Source organism: Amblyraja radiata, chromosome 7 (genome assembly GCF_010909765.2).
Source record: "Amblyraja radiata isolate CabotCenter1 chromosome 7, sAmbRad1.1.pri, whole genome shotgun sequence".
Classification (NCBI taxonomy): Eukaryota; Metazoa; Chordata; class Chondrichthyes; order Rajiformes; family Rajidae; genus Amblyraja; species Amblyraja radiata.
This window is the reverse complement of record NC_045962.1, coordinates 36,991,590-37,016,412: the sequence shown is the minus strand read 5'-3', so window position 1 is coordinate 37,016,412 and position 24,823 is coordinate 36,991,590. Positions and strand designations below refer to the sequence as shown.

General features: G+C 45.5%; 1 protein-coding gene across 2 annotated transcripts in view; it reads right to left on the bottom strand.

Annotated features, from left to right (window-relative positions):
* ttc21b (tetratricopeptide repeat domain 21B) overlaps window positions 1-23,795 on the bottom strand; it is a 58,820-nt gene extending 35,025 nt beyond the window's left edge. Inside the window, exons 1-12 of one of the 2 annotated variants that reach the window (XM_033024175.1) lie at window positions 23,514-23,795; window positions 22,749-22,878; window positions 22,529-22,639; window positions 21,948-22,114; window positions 20,545-20,667; window positions 17,061-17,218; window positions 12,557-12,641; window positions 10,343-10,441; window positions 9,138-9,330; window positions 7,653-7,750; window positions 2,705-2,905; window positions 1,076-1,205 (exon numbers count right to left, since the gene is read on the bottom strand). In XM_033024175.1, coding sequence (XP_032880066.1) covers window positions 1,076-1,205; window positions 2,705-2,905; window positions 7,653-7,750; window positions 9,138-9,330; window positions 10,343-10,441; window positions 12,557-12,641; window positions 17,061-17,218; window positions 20,545-20,667; window positions 21,948-22,114; window positions 22,529-22,639; window positions 22,749-22,878; window positions 23,514-23,540 — 1,522 coding nt within the window. In that variant the 5' untranslated portion in view covers window positions 23,541-23,795. Of the gene's footprint in view, window positions 1-1,075; window positions 1,206-2,704; window positions 2,906-7,652; window positions 7,751-9,137; window positions 9,331-10,342; window positions 10,442-12,556; window positions 12,642-17,060; window positions 17,219-20,544; window positions 20,668-21,947; window positions 22,115-22,528; window positions 22,640-22,748; window positions 22,879-23,513 lie in introns of those variants that run through there. The other variant, XM_033024176.1, reaches the window with a different exon arrangement.
* Window positions 23,796-24,823: the final 1,028 nt, after the last annotated feature.

Sequence of the window (24,823 nt, the reverse complement as noted above, 5' to 3'; positions counted from 1 at the left end):
ACCACCATGCTTCACTGTAGGTATGGTATTGGTCAGGTGATGAGCGGTGCCTGGTTTCCTCCAGACGTGACGTTTGGCATTCAGGCCAAAGAGTTCAATCTTGGTTTCATCAGACCAGAGAATCTTGTTTCTCATGGTCTGAGAATCTTTGGCCTGAATGCCAAGCGTCACGTCTGGAGTAAACCAGGCACCGCTCATCACCTGGTCACCTTGGCTCACCTTCCATCAGGACAACGACCCTAAGCACACAGTCAAGACAATGCAGGAGTGGCTTTGTGACAAGTTTGTGAATGTCCTTGACTGGCCCAGCCAGAGCCCGGACTTGAACCTGATCGAACATCTTTGGAAGGACCTGAAAATAGCTGTGCATCGACGCATTCTCCATGGATGCTGCCTGACCCACTGAGTTACTCAAGCATTTTGAGTCTTTCCTTGATAAACCAGCAACCACAGTTCCTCGTTTCCATTTTTTTTCTGCAGATCATGATTGGGTAATGATATCAGAAATAATTCACAATACACTGTATTTATATTTTCCCTCCCAACACAGAGAGGAGAATAGTTGCAATATTAAAAGACCCCCATGTTTTACACACCACTGCAGAAGCAGGTTCCCAGTGAGCCGCGACCATATCTCAACAACAGGCCTGGCTCGCGCTATGGAACCAGGAACTTGCTGGAGTCGTCTGTGGCTTGTCTCCAGCTTGACCCCTAAGACTGGGAACAGGGGCGGAGGGTGAAGGGAGTCAGTGACGGACGCTGGATAAAGGCAGTTTTCAAGATGGCGGCGGACAGAGGAGAGGATCGGTGTTACCAGGACAACGGGCCTTTAAGGGCAAGATATGACTGTACTCTTAAGAAATTTGAAACTTTGTGAGCGGCAGAACCATGGCAACTCTTTGTGTACCCTCTGTGAAGTCTATTATTACACTACAATCATTGCACTTTGTACTTATTTGTGATTGTGCTTATCTATAGTATGATTATACTGGAATGTATGCAAAACAAACAATTTCGCAGTACCTCAGTACATAACTACATGTGACAATAAAGTATGTTCAACATCATGAAATACCTGCCAAGTACTTGACCCTGGCCATTAAAAAGGCAGCCTCCAATAGTCCTGGCACTGTCTTCACGATAGTCTCCAGCACGGATGCACATTGTTTCAGCAATGGAGATAGAGGTTGGCCAGGAGTTGCAGGCTGAAAGAAGATGAGACTATCATGACTAAAGACAACCTGAGTATATCAAGTTTACATTGTTTTTCACTGAAATATATCGAACAATTTCAAAGCAAGACATTTAAAGAACTACTGAGATAACTTTAAAACGTATGCAGGGTTTATGTCTTCAGAGATGCTCAACAGATTTTTTTAAACATTTGTTTTTAAAGAATTAGATCTAATAACTGTACAAGTCAGCAGGAATGTTAGAAAGATAACTACTTTTCCACATCCCCTCCACTGACCCACTACTCCAGCCAATTACATTTATACAGTGCTCTTTCTGTAGAGAATAAGGAGTCGGTACACTTATCAATCAAAAATTAAGCTACACTTATCAATATTTTGTTTCCATCAATATACCCAACATTGGGGATACTTAAGCGTAAAATAATGATACTACAACTCTAAAAAAGTATCAACAAATAAATGTTCCAATTCATTAATTTACATTCTCCTTAAGCTAAGCACAATTAATAAACATAAATGTCACGTTAGAGGTGCCAGTACCGTCACAAATAAAGCAGTGAATTTACACGTGGAAAGTATGTCCTAAAAGTAACTAATGTTGGAAGGAATCAACAAATCAAATATATTTAAAATCTTTTGAAAGTTTATCACCCTAAAACTTGCTGCCATATTTCTGCAACTTGATGACTATTACCACCATTTTCTGTTCTTTGCTGAAATTTCCAAAGTATATAGTATTTTGCTTCTTCATGAGTAAGATCCATTTATTCCAGCGTATATTTGTGTGTTTATATTTAGGTATCCAGATATGAATGGAAGATTAAGGCACATTCTTTCTGGCGATTATTGTTATGCAGACTGCCCCAGTTTCCAACTGCCGCAACAATACAAAGTAGATCTGCTGCAGTTTCCCAAGGCCATGCATCTTTGTTAATAACTATCTTTTTGCTCCTTGGCAACTTTAAACACAAAGCACACATCAGAAATAAGTTTAAATAACTGATACTTCCACTAGTAAAAGCATTTGTACTAATTGTTTAATCATTAGATTAGTTTTTAGCTTAGAGATACAGTGTGGAAACAGGCCCTTCAGCCCACCGAGGCCGCGCTGATCAGCAATCACCCTATACACAAGCACTAGGGACAATTTATAATTTTTACTGAAGCCAATTAACCTACAAATCTGTACGTCTTTGGAGTGTAGAAGGAAACCAGAGCACCCGGAGAAAACCCACAGTCACGGGGACCACGTACAAACTCTGTACAGACAGCATCCGTAGTCAGGATCGAACCCGGGTCTCTGCCACTGTAAGGCAGCAACACTACTACTGCGCCACCTTACCGCCCCCAAACAGTTTGAGCCTTTCCTTAGTAAACAAGCATCTGCAGTTCCTTGTTTCTACATTTTGACTGTTTGGCTGTGTGGAGTTTGTCTTTCCTTTTCCACAAAAATGATGTTCGTTATGCTTCCAAGTATACTTCTGTGAATATTAAATTAAGGTTTTTACCTGCGTGGGACAGAAGGCGAGGTATTCATGAATTATTTCTAATAAAAAGTCAGGATTTAATTTTTCATAGTAGTGAATTCCAAGTGGCAGGCCTTGCAGTGAAGAAAAATGGGTGTCAACAGCATCGTTCAACAAATTAATAACTTCATCTTGTCTTTTGTGCTTTTTCACTGCCAAAACCGCACACAAATACGACAATTCCTGGGAAGAAAAAAAGGTTGGTTTATTGTTTACGCAGAAAATTACTTCTAGAAGCCAGGATTTCCAATCAGTTATTAACTCGGTGCACACTTTGATGAAGGGATGCGAGCGACCAAGCATGAAGCCAGCCCCCACCCATCAGCTTTTTAAATAGATAGACACAAAATGCTGGATTAACTCAGTGGGTCAGGCAGCATCTCTGGAGAAAAGAAATAGGTGACGGATGTTTTGGCTCGAGTCCCTTCTACAGGCTCTAAATGAGACAGACTCAGAGTCTGAAGAAGGGTCTCGACTCGAAATGTCGGTCATCTATTCCTTTCCCCAGAGATGCTGCCTGATCCACTGAATTACTTTGTGTCTATCTTCGGTGTAAACCAGCATTTGCTGTTCCTTCCTACAGCTTTTTTTAGCATAGAGATACAGCATGGAAACAGGCCCCTGGGCCCACCAGGTCTGCACTGATCACCAAACACCCGTACAAGAGTTTTATCCTGCATACTGGGGACAATTTTAACCCACAAACCCGCACGTCTTTGAAATGTGGGAGGAAACTAGAGCATCTGGAGAAAACCCATGCGGTCACGGGGAGAACATACAAACTCCATACAGACAGCATCAGGAGTCAAGATCAAACCCAGGTCTCTGGTGCTGTCGGGCAGCAACTCTACCGCTGTGCCACTGTGCTGCCCCAATAGGTATTCAATATTATTTGGCTATGTGGAATTTGAAAATACATTTGCAATGTGTTCACTCATGTCTACTCATGCACGTATGGTTCAGACTTTGCAAATGGAACAAACAACATTCTTTCAAATGGCAGTCTGCTTTGCTCCCCAAAATATTCAGGGCCATTGTCAGGGCTCCAACCCTTGAGGGCAGTCTCCATTAAGCCAAAACACAACTAAAAGTGTTGTGTGCTGCTGCTTGAATTTAAATAGCTTTCAATGAGACAATGGAAGAACATAGACTGCTCTTTCCACCCACCCCTTATCTGCTGGATTCTTACAATGCATACTCCTCTCTATCAATGACCATTTTGTCAAGATGTAACAGCATGCAACATGACATTTTCCCTGCTGCAGACCTATGTACTCATTATTAAACTGCTCTAGTTTGTGTCTATCGCTGCAGTCTTGGGAGTTAGCAGTTGCATTAGTGTCACCGTCAGACAATTTATTGCTCATCTCTGAAGCCCTTCAAAAATGGGATGGCGAGCCACTTATTTGAACTAATGCCGTCTGCCCATTGAAGTTTATCTCACAGTGTTATTATTTATTCATATTTCAGGATCTGGCCAACAACAGTAAGGCCAGTACTTATTATCCACCCCCAAACGTCCTTGAAGAGGAAATGGTGAACCATATTTTGTCACAGTTCCTATGATATGGTTGGGAAAGGAGTGCATAGATTTAGACATAGGAATGGAAATGTATTTTCAAGTCAGGGTAATGCAGGACTTGGGAGGGATTTTGTAGGTGGTAGAGTCCCAACCTTTTGCTGCAAAATATTTTGTTGGTGGTATGCAGACAACAGCCTCGATGCAGAGATGGAGGGAATGAATGTTTAGTGTGGTGGACAAAGTGACAATCAAGCAGACACAAAGTACTGGAGTAAGTCAGCAGGTCAGGCAGAATTTCTAGAGAATATGGACTTTTCAGGTCAGCTCAATGGCGCAGTGATAAGGTTGCTGCCTCACAGCACCAGATACCCAGGTTAGATCCTGACTACGGGTGCTGTCTGCATGGAGTTTGTACATTCTCCCTGTAGGTTTTCTCTGGGTGCTTTGGTTTCCTCCTACATACAAAGATATACAGGCTTCGGTAAAATTGTATATTGAGCCTAATGTGTAGGATAGTGCTAGTGTATGGGGTGATCGCTGGTCGGCATGTACTCATGGGCCGAAGGGACTGTTTCCACGTGCTCTCTCTAAAGTGAAGTCTCAAGGGTCGCGACGCTTCTTCTGACTGATTGTCGTAAGGAGGGGAGGAAAAAACTAGAAGCAAAAAGGCAGGTCATGGCCCGACAACAGATGACCTCAGGAGTAGAGGATCCCCGATAGGCAGATTGTTGGATAGAAACCGTTGTGAATCTGAGGGATACGTGCTGGTGGGGGTGGGGGGGGGAGGAGAATGGGAGGGGAAAGGGATGTGTTTGTAGAAACTATGGAAACCGTTGTGAGCTGAAGACCCTCTTCAGCTCACAACGATTTTAGGTAACTTCTACGAACATCTCCCTTCCCCCCCCCCCCCCCCCCCCCCCCCCCCCCCTCACACACATACCCTATGTGTGTGAGGAGGAGGGAGGGGGGGTGGTGGAGGGGAGGGGAAAGGGAGGGGAAAGGGAGATGTTCGTAGAAGTTACCTAAAATTGGAGAATTCATTGTTCATACCGCTGGGATGTAAGCTGCCAAGCGAAAGCTAAGGTGCTGTTCGTCCAGTTTGTGTGTGACCTCACTCTGGCAATGCGAGGTCCAGGACAGAAAGTTCAGTGTGGGAATGGGAAGGGGAGTTAAAATGGTTAGCAACCGGGAGATTTAGTCGGCCTTCGCGGACCAAGTGCAAGGATTGGCGAAACATTTTACATTTTGATAATCAAGCATGCTGTCTTGTCCTGGAATGCAACAAGCTTCTCGTGTTGGTTTGGCTACTATCATCTAGGCATAATGATATCAACCCAGCCATGCTGAAGGAATAACGATATATTTCTTAGACAACGTCTCGAGTAAGGTGAAGATACTTTTATAATATGGAATTCATTGCCACAGATGGTGGAGGTCAAGTCATTGGGTATTTTTAAAGTGGAGATTGATAAGTTACGGGGAGAATGCAGGAGAATGGGGTTGCGAGGAAAAAAAGATCAGCCATGATTGAATGGCAGAGCAAACTCCACTGGTCTAATGACCTAATTCTGCTCCTGTGTCTTATGAACGTGGTTGGGGAAGTAGGATCCCGACCTGAAACATCGCCTATCGATGCCCTTCAGAGAGAGATGCTGCCTGACTCGCTGAGTTCCTCCAGCAATTTGTGCTTTGGGATAGATTTCTAAGTCACGGTGCTGTATATTTGGAAGCAAAACCTGCAGGTGACTGTAATGGAAGAGTTAAAGCAGGCTTTTCAGCTAAAATGGTTGCCTGCTAATAGTCCCTATGTCGAGCAAGCGGGTTCGCTTAGAAAACAATTGGGCTCACATAGAGGAATAAGTAAATCATGAGATAGACACAAAATCATGAGGATTATGCAGCTGCAAAAACATAAAGAGATAAAATGAGCTTGTTTCGCTTCTTAAAGATAAGCAGGACATGCTTGCTGCCTGCAGTAATGAATAACTTCTGTTTCCATCATTTAGGAAAACACCTCAGTTTAAAATACAGATGACTGTTGTTTGTAGATTAGGAGGAATACGCAAGCTAATTGATTATATTAGTGCATGCTACAAGCAAGTTCACTGGACCTGTCCTCGTCCGGGATCTGGAAAGGCGCCAGTCTGAAGAAGGGTGTCTACCCGAAACGTCACCCATTCCTTTTCTCCAGAGATGCTGTGTGACCTGCTAAGTTCCTCCAGCTTTTTGGGTCTACCTTAGGTTTAGGTTCCAAGGTACAGTGAGAAGGTTGTGTGCTTGCTTTCCAGTTGGCGGAAAAACAATACCTGATTAGGTTTAGGTTTATTAATTTGATAGTTTAGATGCAGATACAGAGATACAGCGTGGAAACAGACCCTTCGACCCACCGTGACTACCAGCGATGACCTCATACATTAACACTGTCCTACACACTAGGGTCAATTTACAATTTTACCAAAGCCAATTAACCTACAAAACTGCACATCTTGGAGCGTGGGAGGAAACCAGAGCACTCGGAGAAAACCCATGCGGTCACAGGGACAACGTCCAAACTCCGCAGACAGCACCCAGTCAGGATTGAACCCAGGTCTCTGGCGCTGTAAGGCAGCAATTCTACCGCTGTGCCACAGAAACCCTCCCACCTCTTTCTCCCCATCTCTTCCCCCCCCCCCACCCCCCATCCCTTTCCTCCCCTGTGCCACACCTGAACTCCCACTTATTTCTCCCCTGCCACTTTCCACCCTTGGCTTTACAATCTGAAACTCTTCAAACCTATCTCACACCTTTCTTTCTTACCTCTTGATTTTGTTCCAACCATCTGCCTATTATAACCCCCCCTCCGTCACCTGCTTTGACCTATTACCTGACATGCTTTGTCCTGTCACCCTTTTTCCAGCTCTCTTCTTCCCTCCCCCCCCACCCCCTCACAATCAGTCTGAAGGACTTGACCCAAAACGTCACTTATTGATGTTCTCCAGGGATGCTGCCTGACCCCCTGAGTTACTCCAGCACTGTGTCGTTTTTTAAAATGTGTGGACAGATATGGAAAGGAAGGGATTGGGGGATAGGGTCAAATGCAGGCAAATGGGACAAGCCCAATATGCCAACTTGGTTAGCATGAACTAGATGTGCCAAAAGCCCTGCCTCTGTATTATACAGCTCTATGACTCTATGATGGAGATGGGTTTGATTTGAAGTAAGTTCATGTAAATTTCTAACCCCTTTGCTTCCTTTCAAACTCCTTTCTTATCTTTCAAAGCCTTTCTCACGAATCACTTGATCAGAATATATAGAAATTTGTAGATTTAGTTTTAGATACTAGGTTATTCCTTTTGTTAAAGTAGTTTGCAGAAATGCATCAGTCTAAATACTTGAAATTAAATGAAACAAAATCAAAAACACCCTTACCGCAGATTTTCCAATAGATTGTTGTATTTCATTAAGAAAGTCCAGTTGTTGCTCTGCATCTTCTAGCTGTCCTTTGATTAGTTGGCATCTTATAATGCCTGCAATTGCGACGAGCAATGAAAAATAATCTTCTAGTCAAATAAAGGATTTCCCATTTACAAGTACCCATAAAATGACCAGTTTGCTCGCTCTGTCTGTCTGTCTGTCTGTCTGTCTGTCTGTGTCGCAAACTCCACGCAAACTGCTCGGCCACCCTGCAACCCAACTCTCCCTCCCTCCCTCCGCCCACTCCAGCTCAGCCGCCGCTTGGCTGTCCCCATGCTGCCCACCCGTTGCTGCCGCTCGACCCGTCCCCTCACTGCCTACGCGCCTATCTGCCTGCCTGCTCGCTGCTGCCGCCGGGCCGGGATGGAGTCGGTGTTTGTCACGGTGGGCACCAGGAGTTTCGACAAGCTGGTGGAGAAGATCTCCTCCGAGAGGGCCGTGAGGGTGAGTTACCGCAGCGGTGGCGGAGGAGACAGACGGTCGCAGCCATTCACCAGGGGGGACGGGTAGTCGGGACGGCCATTCCCGCAGGGGGCGGGCAGGGGAGAGGGGTGAGTGAGAGAGAGAGAGACGTGACCGGGTCTCCACTGAACCCCCCCCTCCCCCGTGGCCGCCGCCGGTGGTGGGGGAGATGGTAGACAAGTTACTGTGGGGAGGGGAGAGAGGAGTTTGTGAGTGAGGTGGGAGAGGCCGCCGTGCAGAAGGGGCGTCACCGTCCCGGCCGTGGCGTGGACTGACAGGAGAGGAGACCAATCTGGTGGGTGGGGAGGGGCAGGGCGGTTGGGGTGGGGGGGAGGGGGGTGGGGGTGAGGGGCGGTTGGTGCGCTGGAGTTCCCCTCCCTTTTGGAGTGGCCCGTCCTGCCTTGCGAGTGCATTGTGACATCACTCGGATTTTTTTCCCCGAAATGGGTGAGTTTGAAGAAATCGGACTGCTTTTAAAATTTCAACGATTAATAACTTCGGAAATATAGGAAATGCGACGGGAAGATGTTTATCGCCACCACGGGAAAAATGTGAGTAGGATGTGTGAAAATGTGAAGGCTGTGGCCGAGCATTTGGAAGAAGAAAGGAATTAACCAGATTGACACAGAGACACATCGTGGGCACAAACAAGATGAAGACTTTTAGTTATATAGAGATAGATGTTTTTATACAAGGAGTGATGTGTGCCATAGAACGTGCTGCCTGGGGTAGTGATGGAGGCAGATACGATAGAGGCATTTAAGAGGCTTTTAGATAGACACATGAATATGCAGGGAATGGAGGAATCACGTGCAGGTAGATGGGATTAGTTAAACTTGGCTTCATGTTTGGCATGGACACCAAAGGGCCAGTTCCTGTGCTGTACTAGGTTCTATGTCTTCACTTTCCCCAAGCACAACCTCACACACGCAAAAGAAAAGGTAATTTCGCAAAAAATGCAGGTGAAAAGAATCATACCTGTTACTGCAGGGATACTAGTTTCATCCAGTGACATTGCTGTTTTGTACCATCTCACTGCTTCTTTCATTTTTCCTTGTAATATCATCTGATAGCCAAGCTCATTTGCAATCTCCGCATTATCCGAGGACATGCTGAACGCTCTTTCAACCAAGGTGTACGTCTGTTGAAGGATGATCTGGTTTCGCCCACACTGTATTACCGTAATTTGATGAACAATTGTCAAACTTAATTAATTCCAGTAATTCACATATTAGTTTTGTATTTTCTCGGATGAATGTGTTATTTTAGCAACCATGTTAAGTACTACATTATTGACCACGCAGTCCATATTTAATACAAGTAGTTCTGTTATAATACGATAGTTGCATTGCTAAGACACCTCGTGTAAAATAAAATTACTTTATAAAAACGATTGTGTCAATGGGGGAATGTGGGTTGGGGGCTAGAGAGTTTCAGACTTGCAAAAAAGTTAATTTTTCCTTAAGGATTTTCAAAAATAAAGGTCATTTCAAAAGCAATAACTAAAGATTGCATGTTACTTTGTTTAATACTGTACCTTGGCACAAGTGTCAATAGAAGCGACCGCTTATCATTTACAAAGGCCTCTGTTAAATTAGTAGCTGTGTTCTTAATAGCCCATGGCATCTGAATACTACGGGAAGTAAGATGGAAACAGTTTTTTGCCCTAGACAGGTCCACCACTGATTTTCCGGCACCCTTAGTTCCAGAGCCTTTCTGGACTGTCCGTTTTGCTGGGAAGCCAAGATACTTGCCCGCAAAGTTGGCATTGGAAGTCGGCTATGGAAATGGATCTGCTGGCTATGGCTGGTCCGGAAATCCAGAACCCCGGCAACAGGGGACAAATTCCACCGCCGATCGGTGCAGAGGTCCCGATGAGGTTGAGATCATCCGCCTCACCTGGCCTAGGCGCCATAATTATGAGGGAATTCCAGAGGAATTGCAAGTGCATTCTTGTAATTTTGCCCGGATTAAAGGAGGTGCCGGACACTAGTTGCCAGAAAATCAGTGGTGGACCTGCACTGTTTAAATTCAGGACAACTTTTTTTTTGCTGCATGTCAATTTCCAAAGTAACTTTTAAGTGTTTCTGTCATTCCCTGGGCTTTTTAAAGCTCATCTATTCGCTCAAAAATTAAAACAATTGGGGAAAGAAATCTCAAAACAAATATATTAATATGCTTACCATTCTGCTGAAAACCAACGCCACGTTGAAGAAAACATAAGGATTGTGAGGTTCAAGGCGATCCAGTACACTGATTATATCACCAAGTCTATTGCCAGCCTGAAAAAGATCATAACAATTATGAATTTTTATTCACAGACTTCTGAATTGCAACACCTGGGAAAATCTGTGCTTACACACTATTATACTTGAAATTTAACGTTCGCCTCAAGCGCCATAAAAAAATTGACAATGTTTGGTTTAGTTTAGAGATACAGCATGGAAACGGGCCTTTCGGACCACTGAGACCACGCCGACCATCGATCGCACCCGTTCACACCAGTTCTGTTATCCCACTTTCTCATCCATTCCCTACACACTAGGCACTAGGGGCAATTTACAGAGGCAAATTAACCTACAAACCCACATGTCTTTGGGATGTGCGCAGTGCTTGCTCAAAGGGCCGAATGGCCTCCTTCAGCACCTATTTTCTATGTTTCTATGAAACCAAAGCACTCGGAAACCCACGCAGTCACAGAGAGAATGTGCAAACTCCACACAGACAGCAACCGATGTCAGGATCGAGCGTGTGTCACTGGCGCTGTAAGACCTTCTTTGTCCTCCCGCGGTCGAGTCTTCCGTTGACAAGACGATCTTGACTCCCGTAGCAGGCGGTCTGGTCCTCCTCATCGGGGTGATCAAGCTCCTGCATCGGGAGGATCTCAGCTCCCCCGCACCGGGCGATCGGACCTCGGGTCGAGACTAGTCAAACCTCCTGCGACTTTGGAGCCACCCGTCATCAGCCTCTACCAGAGACTGCGAGCTCCTCAATGGCAAGTCCACAGCCTTGCGGTGGGGCTCAAAGTCAGTCTCCATCTCCATGGTGTTAGGCCGCAGAGTGACCGGAGACATGATCCGCAAAAAAAAAAAATCGCATCTCCAGCAAGGTAAGAGATTGAGAAAAAGGTTTTCCCTGACCCCGACCCCTCCCACATAAAACAAACCAAAGAATATTAACACATACTTTTTAAAACACACTAAAAATAACAAAAAAGACGAAAAGACAGACAGACCGTAGGCGAGGCTTCTTTTGCTGACGGTGCCACCCGGTGTGAGGGCCTTCGAACAATTGATATTATGGATTCTTACTTTGGAATCACCCCAAGGCGTTCGAGAAGAATCGGGCCAGTCACCTTGTCAGACCACGACTTCACTGATGACATCGTCCTGCTGTCAGACCAGATTAGGGGGGCAAAGGAGCTGCTCGGCAGGGTCGAGATGGAGTGCAAGAAAGTGGGTCTCCACCTGGTGGCCATGAGCCTCTCAAGACCAGTGGCGGTGCATCTCTCAAGAGAGTGAAGGACCAAGTACCTGGGAGCGAGGATGCAGAGCTCGGAGAATTACATCAAGGTCCGATAAGCGCTCACATGGAAAGTCTTCAATAACATGGAAAATCTGGACGTCTCGGATGTCTAAGGGTCGCAAGCTGAGATTGTTCCATGCAACTGTAGAGATCATATTATTGTACGGGTGTAAGGCATGGAATCTCACTCGAGCACTGTCTAAGTCTCTCGATGTTACCTACACCCGAATGCTCAGAAAAGTTCAAAATGTCAGTTGGAGGGACCACATCACCAATGCCCTGCTCTATGGGGAGAATCCACCTCTGACCGAGAAGATCAGGTCGAGAAATGCCAGCAAACAAGGCTGTGCTGTGGGAACCGACCCATGGAAGAGGTGCCCGGGACCCCAAACAAGATGATGCTGAAGACGTTGATGGAAGACGCATGGAAGACAAAAGAGGAGCTTGCCAGCTGCATGGAGGACAGAGATGTGTGGTGCGTCCGTCACCGTGCCCGTCGGAAACCAGCACCACTGCGTCGCTAATGTTTTCAACGATGATGATGATTACTTTGGAATTTATGCAGATTTTCAAACTTGGCACGAGATGCATGTTGGGTATCTCCACAATAATGTATTCAATTCACAAACTTTAAGACCAACATTCTTATCTAGTGGGAGAAAAATATTTCCAACAAACATACATATTTTATACTGCAAAAACTGGGTTTAAAACATTAATGTATGCTTTGCTGAAATAGGCCGGGAACGCTATTTTGAATTTTGCTACGAATGAGAAATGTGAATAGACTTAATAAAAACACAGCAATTTGTACTAGTAGCAAGTGATGAGATGATCAGTGTAGGTATGATTAATTATTGTAACTTTCTTACCTCTTTAATATTTCCCTCTCTGCACAATAAATGGACAGCCAACATCTTTAGTGCTTCAAAATTATTACTCTCCTTCTCCAACACTCTGCAATAGATTTCAAAATACATTTTAAATTACAATTAAATAAATTGAATCTTAATCCTAATTTCACCAAATTTTTGAGAAATATTTCACGATAAATTGCACATAGAGATATTACATTTACAGTTCATCGGAGTGAAAGCAGCCTATTTTGGAAAGCCTATATGCATAAGCAATCACATTTACAACACATCAGTTTTAATGAAGATGGAGTTCAACATTTCCTGCATCTTTCCCATTTGCATTTTACAATTCAATTAATTTTATTTATATTTTTGTTCTCTAAACTTATGGGTACCACAAAATCCCCAGCAAAGGATTCTACTCCTGCTCCTGCTATAAAGGAGAAGCCATTGGCAAACCGTTTCTGAAGAAGCAAGGGGAACCTACTATGAGTGTGCTCTTACAACCATAAACATATTCATTTGTTTTAGCTAAAATTCCAAACACTGGAGAATTTTTAAACATAGACTCCAACTAGTTTCACTTTTATTAGGCTTCTAAGTACCATTCTCACACAAACAATGTTGTACCATCAATACCCTAATCTCACTTTATTTTCTATCTGCCTGAATCCTGGCGATGAGCAGACAGGAAGCTGAACAACTCTGGCCTCAGGTGAGTATGAGAACATAGCTTGTTGAGACCCTAGGTGAGATCTTCCTTCACTTTTTACTTCCTTCTCCTGTACTATTATTGTTTGTTTGTTTTATAGTTTATATATATTACTGAACTTTTTTCATTGTTATTTATTATGGTGTTTACAGAGTACTATGTATACATATCTTCTGTGCTCCTACAAGTAAGAATTTCATTGTTCCATTTATGGACAGATGACAATAAAACAACCTTCACTCTTTCTCCACATCAGAATATCAGGCATCAAACATCCAGGCAGTCTCTTTCCTGCTATCTTAACACAGGACCAGTGCCATAAATAGACTGGACTTGCTTAGTCAGGGAATCACCAAAACAAGAAGCAAAGCAGGAGTAGGCTGTAGGTTGTGGGGGCGGGTGTTGTGGGGGCGGGGAGGGTTGGGGGGGCGGGGAGGGGTTATTGTGTGTGGGCAGGGGGGTGTGTGTGTGGGCGGGGAGTGGTTGTGTGGGCGAGATGGGGGGGGGGGGGATGAGGGGGAGAGTAAGCTCGGAGAAAAGATGGGGAAGAGCCATGGGGGAGAGCCACGCGGATTTTAACATTTTTAATCCTCGCTAACTTTTATGGCATTCAACCGATCGGAACGAAACTTGGTACACTCGCAGTACAGGTGATCGGTGAGTGAACTGGAGAAAAATCGTAGTGCTGTCGCGAACCATTTTTGCGCAAATAAAAGGACCGTCAAACCGGAAGATAACCAGATCATAGTTTTAGTTATGTTTAGATAGATTATCTTGCTTGGCACTTTATGAAAAGTGTTCTGAAAGTCCAAATATTACTTCCTCCCTATCTATCCTGCTACTTGCCACCACAAAGCAGTCAAAGATTTGTCAAACATGATTTCACTTTTATAAATCCCAGTTGCATCTGTTCAATTATATGAGTGTGCCATTTCCTTATAAATCCTCATATTTTTCTATTCGCCACCACACCTCTTCATTACAGGTCCACCATTGATTTTTCAACAACTGATAATCCAACACCTTTTATAATCTGGACAAAATTACATGAGCGCTCTTGAAATCCCCCAGAAGTCCCCTCGAAAATGTGGCGCCTAGGCCGGGTGAGTCGGCCGATCTCTACCTCATCGGGACTTCCATGGCCGATCAGCGGGTCGAATTTCCCCCCCCCCCCCCGACCCCTCTCCCAAGACCGCGACCTCTGTTGGTCTGGCAAAACGGATCATTCGGCAAGGCTATGGAACTAAGGGTGCCAGAAAATCGGTGGAGGACCTGTACTTGATATGAACACTCAACCATTTTTTTTAATGGCATGTGGCATAAATAACACAAAGTGGTTTTATCTATGGTACACAAAAAAGCTGGAGAAACTCAGCGGGTGCAGCAGCATCTATGGAGCGAAGGAAATAGGCAACGTTTTGGGCCGAAACCCTTCTTCAGGCTGATCGGGGGCGGGGACAAGAAAAGAAAAAGGTTTTATCTATGTTTTGTTGTAGAACTGGTCCGGCCGAATTTGTTCAAGAATAAGCACGTTAAAAGTTGTACTTCGTTCTAATCATCTCTCTTTCATTACATTCTATCAAAAAGTCATTACACTGAGTGCTCTTCATTCAGCCTGATTATCACATTAACTGGAGGGATTTCATCCGATTGTTTTGGAAAGCACTGAAATGTAATTTCCTTGTCATTTAATGTTTAAGAAGCTGAATAGGCATCTGAGCGGTGACTTTTTCCACACAAAGGTCGACAGATGGCACAATGGGCTAAGTGTTCGGCTGGCAACCGGAAGGTAGCCGGTTCGAATCCCGCTTGGAGTGCATACTGTCGTTGTGTCCTTGGGCAAGACACTTCACCCACCTTTGCCTGTGTGTGAATGTGTGTGAATGTGTGTGAGTGATTGGTGGTGGTCGGAGGGGCCGTAGGCACAGATTGGCTGCCACGCTTCCGTCAGTCTGCCCCAGGGCAGCTGTGGCTGCAGAAGTAGCTTACCACCACCGAGTGTGACTGAGGAGTGAATGAATAATGCGATGTAAAGCGCCTTGAGTATTAGAAAGGCGCTATATAAATCCCATCCATTATTATTATTATTATTATTAAAGGATGGTGGGTGTATGGAACGACCTGCCAGAGGAGGTAGTTGAGGCAGGGACTATTGCAACATTTAGGAAACAATTAGACAGGTACATAGATAGGACAAGTTTAAACATAGAAACATAGAAAATAGGTGCAGGAGTAGGCCATTCGGCCCTTTGAGCCTGCACCACCATTCAATATCATCATGGTTGATCAACCAAAAATCAGTACCCCATTCCTGCTTTTTCCCCATATCCCTTGATTCCTTTAGCCCAAAGAGCTAAATCTAACTCTCTCTTGAAAACATCCAGTATTCACGAATTGGCGTCCACTGCCTTCTGTGGCAGAGAATTCCACAGATTCACAACTCTCTGGTTGAAAAAGTTTTTCCTCATCTCAGTCCTAAATGGTCTGACCCTTATTCTTAAACTGTGACTCCTGGTTCTGGAGTCCCCCAATATCGGGGATATTTTTGCTGCAGCTAGCCTGTCCAATCCTTTAAGAATTTTATATTTTTCTACAGGATCCCCTCTCATCCTTCTAAATTCCAGCAAATACGAGTCCAGTCGACTCAATCTTTCATCATGTCAGTTCCGCCATCCCAGGAATTAACCCGGTGAACCTAACACTGTACTCCCTCAATAGCAAGAACATCCTTCCTCAAATTAGGAGACCAAAATTGCACACAATACTCCAGGTGTGGTCTCACCCGGGCCCTGTACAACTGCAGGATATCTTTGCTCCTAAACTCAAATCCTCTCGCAACGGCCAACATTAGCTTTCTTCACTGCCTGCTGTACCTGCATGCTAACTTTCAGTGACTGATGTACAAGAACATCCAGGTCTCGTTGCACCTCTCCTATTCGTAATCTGACACCATTCAGATAATAATCTACTTTCCTATTCTTGTCACCAAAGTGGATAACCTCACATTTATCCACATTACATTTAGAGGGATGTGGGCCAAACGCAGGCAGATGGGACTAGTGTAGCTGGGACATGTTGGCTGGTGTGGGAAAATTGGGCCGAAAGGTCTGTTTCCACGCTGTATCACTCCAGGACTCTAGGCTGCACTAGATGCATGCAAAGAACTTATTATCATATTGCACGTATTCTGACCTGGAAATGACAGTCTGAGATTCTCCGTTGGTTATACACAGGCTACTTTCTGGTCTATTATAACTGCAACCATAGTCATGCACAGATAAAGTTTAACAGAACAAAGCACAAAATGCTGGAGGAACTCAGCGGGGAAGGCACATCTGTGGAGGGTTGACAAAAATAGCTGGAGCAACTCAGCGGGACAAGCAGCATCTCTGGAGAGAAGGAATGGGTGATGTTTCGGGTCGAGACCCTTCTTCAAACTGGGTTTCAACCCGAAACATCACCCATTCCTTCTCTCCAGAGATGCTGCCTGTCCCTCTGAGTTACTCCAGCTTTTTGTGTCTATCTTCGGTTTAAACCAGCATCTGCAGTTCCTTCCTACCCATCTGTGGAGGGAATGGACAGGTGACCCGTTGGGTCAGGACCGTTAAAGAAAACTTTAAAACACAACAGTTTTCTTTAACAGGATCCTTCTTCACACTACAGCACTTAGTGCTCATTTTGTGCACAGACGCTGCCTGAACACTGAGATACTACAGCACTTTGTTTTTTGTTCAAGATTCCAGCATCTGTAGTTGCTTGAAACTAACATTTAACAGAAATGCTGTTATGTTAATTGAACATCTTTACCTGTGGACTGTCTCAATTGTCTGTTCCCAATCCTGCAAGGCTAGTTGTAGCTCTATCTTCTTTACAAAAGCAGGCAGGAAGCCAGGAAAATGAACTATTATTTGGTTTACCATTTCCAAAGCCCCTGAGAAGTTCTGTCGCATCTCAAAGTACTGTGCCTATTGACAAGAAATAATATTCTGAAGTCACAAGTAAGCAAATGGAATAACTCCATGCCTTAACTGCTTCATACTTTTAGGGTGGATAGTTTTAGTCACCAAGTCAAATCTTAGAAAATAGCTGAATATTATCATGAACTTAGTTTAGAGATACAGCATGGAAACAAGACCTTCTGCCTACTGAGTCCACACCGACCTTCAATCACTCGTTCACACCAGTTCTATATAATCCCACATTCTCAGCACTCTCTGCACACTCGGGGTAATATACGGAGGCCAATTAACCTACAAATCCGCACGTCTTTGGTTTATGGGAGGAAACCGGAGCACCCGGAGAAAACCCAACTCCACATAGAAAGCACCCAAGGTCAGGATTGAACCCGGGTCTCTGGAGCTGTGAGATAACAGCTCTACCAGCTACATCACTGTGCCTTCCCTTAATGATGACAATCGTCGTTTCATAACAACTTTACAATATGAATAAACCCAGTGCACAGAAAAATTTTCAACCACTAATCCAAAGTGGCAGCAACTTATTCTACATTATTTAGATGATTAGAAATCGATCGACTCCCAGAACAGGAAATGATTTTTATGTAATAATGTGGTCTACTTTTTGTTGCATCTTCCTCGTCAATTGTGTTGGTGCACTTGGTATTGACTGAGCCCAAACAGGTTACAAAAATGGAGGTGCACAGCCAACTTTAGTTCCATTAAATTAAGTGTCTGTTGATAATAGGCACTAAAAGAGCGTTATAGCCCAAAGAATGCAAGTTTGTTTGAATGCACTGAACAATAAAAATCACGATTCCAGGAAGGAATTGTGACAGGGAAAGAGACCAAGAAGGCATACAAAGGAGGGAAAAAAAGACATTTCAAAGGAAACGATTTCTTTTGTTGGGTTTTCGTTGAGGGAAAATTGAATAACCTAATGTAATGAGATTGTTTGTGTAATTTGATTTGAGGAACTCATGTTAACTGTTCCTTTACTTCTCTAGAGAACATGGATCGGGAATGTTTCAGGTCAGGACCACCCCTGATCCATGAGTTATTCCAGCACTTTGTGTCTGCAGTTCCTTGTTTCCACATGTAACTGTTTCGTTATCTTTTACTGTGAACATACTGTCAAAAGCAATGTGAAATGCATTCTGATTAAATTAATGGGCTACTTTTTTTGGGTTATGATTTATTCAAGCTGAGATATTGACACGGTTAGCTACTTGATCAATGAGATATGTAAAAGGTTGCTGAGGGAAGGGAGGAAATTGGAGGCACCCCGATCATAATTTTCCAAACATCTAAAGATTCTGACAGAGGTGTTTTTTGGATGAAGTTTGGAAAGAGATGCTGCAACAAATGATATATCAAAAGGCATTTGTAAAGGTGCACCCAATTAGTTTGTCATCAAGTCTAAAGGCCATGGAATAAAAGGAACTGTAACAGTACGGATACAAACTTGCCAAAGTAACAGAACTTCATTATAGAGTCATAGAGTGATACAGTGTGGAAACAGGCCCTGAGGCCCAACTTGCCCACACCGGCCAACATGTCCCACCTACACTAGTCCCACCTGCCTGTGTTTGGTCCATATCCCTCCAAACCTGTCCTATCCATGTACTTGTCTAACTGTTTTTTTAAACGTTGGGATAGTCTCTACCTCGACTACCTCCTCTGGCAGCTTGTTCCACACACCCACCACCCTTTATGTGAAAAAGTTACCCCTCAGATTCGTATTAAAATTTTCCCCTTCATCTTAAACCTATATCCTCTGGTCCTCGATTCACCAACACTGGGTAAGAGACCGTGCCTCTACCCGATTTACTTCTCTCAAGATTTTATACACCTCTATAAGATCACCCCTCATCCTCCTGCGCTCCAAGGAATACAGTCCTAGCCTACTTAACCTCTCCCTTTAGCTCAGACCTTCAAGTCCTGACAACATCCTCGTAAGTCTTCTCTGTACCATTTCCAGCTTGACAACATCTTTCCTATAATATGGTGCCCAGAACCGAACACAATACTTTAAATGCGGTCTCACAAATGTCTTATACAACTGCAACATGACCTCCCAACATCTATACGTGATACTCTGACTGATGATGTGCCAAAAGCCTTTTTGACCACCTTATCTATGTGTGACTCGATCTTCAAGGAACCATGCACCTGCACTCCTAGATCCAAATTTGTACAAATTGGTATATTTCTTGAATCAAGGGAAATTTGTGGTGGAGTTCACTGGGGGCTGATATTAGCATTGTTCTCTTAACATATTAATGATTTTGATGTGGGGTATAGCATACAATTTCCACATATGCACATGACTTTGAATCCTAGTGAACTGTAACGATAGCAGTGGACTTCAGGAAGAGGTAAACAGGATGGTGAAATCGTTGGATAGAAAATGTGCCTGGAACATGCTGCCAGGGGTAGTGGTGGAGGCAGATATGATAATCACATTTAAGAAACTTTTGGATAGGCACATGGTTGTACAGGGAATGGTGGGATATGGAGGAATGGGCTTGCATATGAAGTCCATAATTCCCTCAAAGTGGCAACATTACTAGATAGGAGGGGCAAAGTTCAAAGGAGATGTATCGGAGAAAACTTTACACAGTGGCGCGTGCCTGTTACATGCTATTAAGGGTGGTAGTGGAGGCAGATAAGAGTGCTGTTTAAGAGATTTTTATATAAGCATATGCAAGGAATGGAGGGATATGGATTATGCGCAGGCAGATAAGTTGGCATAATGCTTGGCACAGACATTGTGAGCCGAACGTTCCTGTGCTGCAGAGGACATAGATTTGAGGTGCAAGGGGAAAGATTTAATAGAAACCTGAGGGTGGTGGGTATACGGAACAGGCCGCGAGAGGAGATAATTAAGCAGGTACAATAACAACATTTAACAGATATTTAGACAGGTACATGGATAGAAAAGGTTTAGAAGCATAGGCCAAATACAGGCAATTAGGATGTAATAAAAAGGAATTGCAGATGCTGGTTTATACGAAAGGTAGGCATAAAATGCTGGAGTAACTCAGCGGGTCAGGCAGCACCTCTAGAGAACATGAATAGGTGACATTTCAGGTCGGGGGAAGAGTCCCAACTCAAAACATCACCTATCCATCTTCTTCAGAGATGCTGCCTGACCCGGCATTATTCCAGCATTTTGTCTCTATCGCAGGCAAATAGGACTGGCTTAGATGGCGCATCCTGGTCGGTATGGGCGAGTTGGTCCTAAGGGCCTGTATTCATGCTGTATGACTCCACAACTCTAATTTCATTATTTTATTTCTATAGTATTTCTTAACCCCAGTTTTTAAACTCACTTTCCCCATCATGGCAAATATATCATTTCCATCCTGGATTCCTTCATCAAGGTATTTTATGGCCTTTTTAGCATTTGCGTCTCTCCCACTGGTTAGATCAATCCATCCTTTCAAGATTAGACCCTGGAAAAAAGGTACATAGAATAATAATGATCACACGGCCAAATGGAGGAATATGCAAGGCAACATCCTGTAACCATAACAGTTTAGAAGGAATCTGGGTGAAAAGGATAACGAGTAGAAATTTGATTTGTCATACCATGCATGAAACACCCAGCTATGGGAAAGTCAGAATCTTGACAACACGAAGGGTCAGATTTTAAAAAAGACACAGTGCTCGAGTAACTCAGTGGGTCCAGCAGCATCTATGGAGAACATGGATAGGTGATTTGAAGAGATTTCAAAGTGTCTGAGGAAGGGTACCGACCCAAAACACAATCTATCCATGTCCTCCAGAGATGCTGCTTAACCGACTGAGTTACTCCAGCATTTTGTGCCTTTTTCTGTAAACCAGCATCTGCAGTTCCTTGTGTTTACAAAGAGTCAGATCTTTTGCTGCCATAAAGCCTGGGAAACACTGCTTCTTCCAGAGGCACGAGGAACTGCAGATGCTGGAATCATGAGCAAAATACAGTGCTGGAGGAACTTAGCCGGTCAGGCAGCATCTGTGCAGGGAATGGACAGGAGCTCTTCAGATTGATCCTGACCTGTAACATCTCAGTCTGAAGCATGGTCCCGATTCACAACGTCATCTGTCCATTCCTTCCACAGTTGCTGCCTGACCGTTGAGTTCCTCCAGCACTTGCCCTGCTTCTTCCAGCATGGTCCAGGGTGCTGATTCAGCTTGGAGCTGGATGCTTGCTCATCATTGTGGCCCACTGCAGTCAGCGTCTCTTACAACACAACTGCCCCCTGCATGGGTACAGCAACTTTGACAGCTGCCAAGAGTCCTCCTCATTCTCACCCTTACGTCTTAGCTGGTCCTTGCAGAATAACCCTCCAGGTTTCATCCCCCTTCCCCACATTTTCCTGTGGTTTACAAATTATTCTCCCATACATGTCTGTCAACTACCCTTTGATTCTTTCGTCACTTACCTATAATAAGAGGTAATTTCACAGTTGCCAATTAACATGCTGCCACATCTGTAGTGTGTGGCTGGAAACCAGAGCATCCAGAGAAATCCACAGGGAGAATGTGCAAACTCCACACAGAAAGCACCTGAGGTCAGGATCAAACCCTGATGCCTGAAAACATGAGGCATCAGCACTAACCGTGCTACTGTGTGATCATGTCATAATATTTTATCAATGAAAAGAAAAATCCTTATTATAATTCCTGTATCTAAATTGAAGAATTATCGAAAAAAATACACCTACAGTGAATATATAGTAAGTATACCGACCTTTCGTGATCCACTCGAAACCTTGATCATTCTGTCAACATATTCGCGAGCTTTGTCGTGACGCCCAATATGCCAAAGAAAGAGACTAGCAAAATACAATGCCATCTGCCCTGCAGTCTTCCGGTTCTCTTTGAGTTTGTTATCCAGTTCTTGAATGGTGTCACGATCTTTTATCAAGGCAAAATGTTAGTATATAAAATTATGAGAGGATTAGATAGGGTAGCCAGTCAGAACCTTTTTCCCCGGGGTGGAAATGTCCAACACATAACTTTATGGTGAGAGGGCAAAAGTTTAATGGAGATGTGTGGCGCAAGTTTTTTTTACACAGAGCGGAACACCTTGCCATGGGGTGGTGGTGGCGGGCAATATTAAAGTGGCGTTTAAGAGGCTTTTAGATAGGCACACGAGTGTGCAGGGAATAGAGGGATATGGATCATGTACAAGTAGATGAGATCAGTTTAGCTAGGCATCATGTTCGGCAGAAACATTGTGGGCCACAGAGCCCGTTCCTGTGCTGCACCTATGCTCTGCCAGCTGTGCCACTTTTCTCCTTGGCTGCATTGGTTGGAAAATATGCTTACCTGGAGCTGAACATTTTTTATGAGCATAGATTAAAGCCATGGTGGTGCAGAGTGATACATCCTGCTTCTCCCTAACAACCTCAAGCTCACGGATAGCTTCTTGAATGCGATCTACATACACAAAATAGAGACAATTTAGAAATTATATAATTTGTCTCGTTATTATTTAATCTGTGAATGTTATGAAAGTGTATTTGATATTTTCACTACATTACATTACCTTCCATAAGTATCCCATAAGCACGGAAGAATAGGAACACCGCATCATTGCCATATTTTTTCATACCCACATCTGCAGCAATCTGGATATGATTAAAGTAATTTTTTTGGCAGTAGTAGTTTATTAGTGCCTGCAAATTCAAAATAGTAAAATAAATGTAATTAATTCAACTTCACCTAATCTTCCACAAGCCACCAATTCCTCCATAGCCCATCCTTTTCAGATAGCATTTTTCTTTCATTTGATTGAACAAATCTACCTTCATAGAAGGTCAGAGGCTGTTATAATCTATGATTCCACCCACAGCATGTTGCAGCACAACATTAAGATTGATTGAAAGATACAGCATGGAAACAGGCCCTTTGGCTCACCGTCACACACCTTGGGGCTTGAGACACAGTTTCTCCACACCCCACCACCCCCATTCTCCATGGGGAACCCCTCCTCCTCCTCCCCCCCCCCCCAAAAAACTAATTCTCCACAAGGACAGTCCCTTTCCACCCCCCACTCACATCCAAAGATATCTTTGCTCACATCAGGGCTCGGAACAGATTCTTCCCACTCCCCCTGGGGACATATCCCCCAAAACCCCCCACTATCCCGAGACAGATCCTGCCATGCTCTACTCACCCCCGGGGACAGACCCCTCACCCTGGCCCGGACGCAGATCCCCTCTTCACTTTACCTGGTCACACACCCCCCTCTCCTCACCCCCCTCCACAGGCCTTGACACTGACACACAGATCTACCCCCTCCCTCTCTCACCAGCGTGGCCGGGTCCTGCTCCGCCATTGCGGCTGCACCGGCCCGGGGTTGCTCCCAGTCACAGGCCCGGGGCTGGTGCTGTGGTCGGGGGCCGGTGACTGAAGCTCGCGCTGCTCCGGGTCGCCTCGAGGCGGCGGGTAACGGATCGAGCGGCGGGGCTGATGTGACGCGGAGGAGGCCCGGGACTGAAGCTCGTCGCCGCCGCCGCCCGTCTCCCTGGTAACCGCCGGCCGCCGAGCCATCGATCGATCGGTGGGCGGGTCGGGGCCGCTCCGCTCATCGACTGCTCCGGGTCCGCACCGGGCGGAGAGACCCACACTCCCGGTGTCTCCCCCAACACCCGGAATCACCCCCCCCCCCCCCGAAATATGCAGCCCCGGCACCCGTGGTCATTACCCCTACACCCGTAGCCACCCCTACCCACACCCGGACTCACCCCTACCCGCACCCGGAGTCACCCCTACCCGCACCCGGACTCACCCCTACCCGCACCCGGAGTCACCCCTACCCGCACCCGGAGTCACCCCTACCCGCACCCGGAGTCACCCCTACCCGCACCCGGAGTCACCCCTACCCGCACCCGGACTCACCCCTACCCGCACCCGGAGCCACCCCTACCCGCACCCGGAGCCACCCCTACCCGCACCCGGAGCCACCCCTACCCGCACCCGGAGTCACCCCTACCCGCACCCGGAGTCACCCCTACCCGCACCCGGAGTCACCCCTACCCGCACCGGGAGTCACCCCTACCCGCACCGGGAGTCACCCCTACCCGCACCGGGAGTCACCCCTACCCGCACCGGGAGTCACCCCTACCCGCACCGGGAGTCACCCCTACCCGCACCGGGAGTCACCCCTACCCGCACCGGGAGTCACCCCTACCCGCACCGGGAGTCACCCCTACCCTCACCCGGACTTACCCCTACCCACACCCGGACTTACCCCTACCCACACCCGGACTCACCCCTACCCACACCCGGACTCACCCGTACACCCGGACTCACCCCTACACCCGGACTCACCCCTACACCCGGACTCACCCCTACACCTGGACTCACCCCTACACCCGGAGCCACCCCAACACCTGGAGTCACCCCAACCTGCACACGGAATCACCCCTACCCGCATCCGGAGTCACCCCGACCCACACCCGGAGTGACCCCTGCACCCGGTGTGACCCCCTCTCACACCCGAAGTCACACCCACACCTGGAATCACCCCCAGTCAGCACTAGGAGTCTTCCCACCACCTACACCCAAATGCACACACTCTCCCAACAACGACACCCACACCCGGATCTCACCCTGACA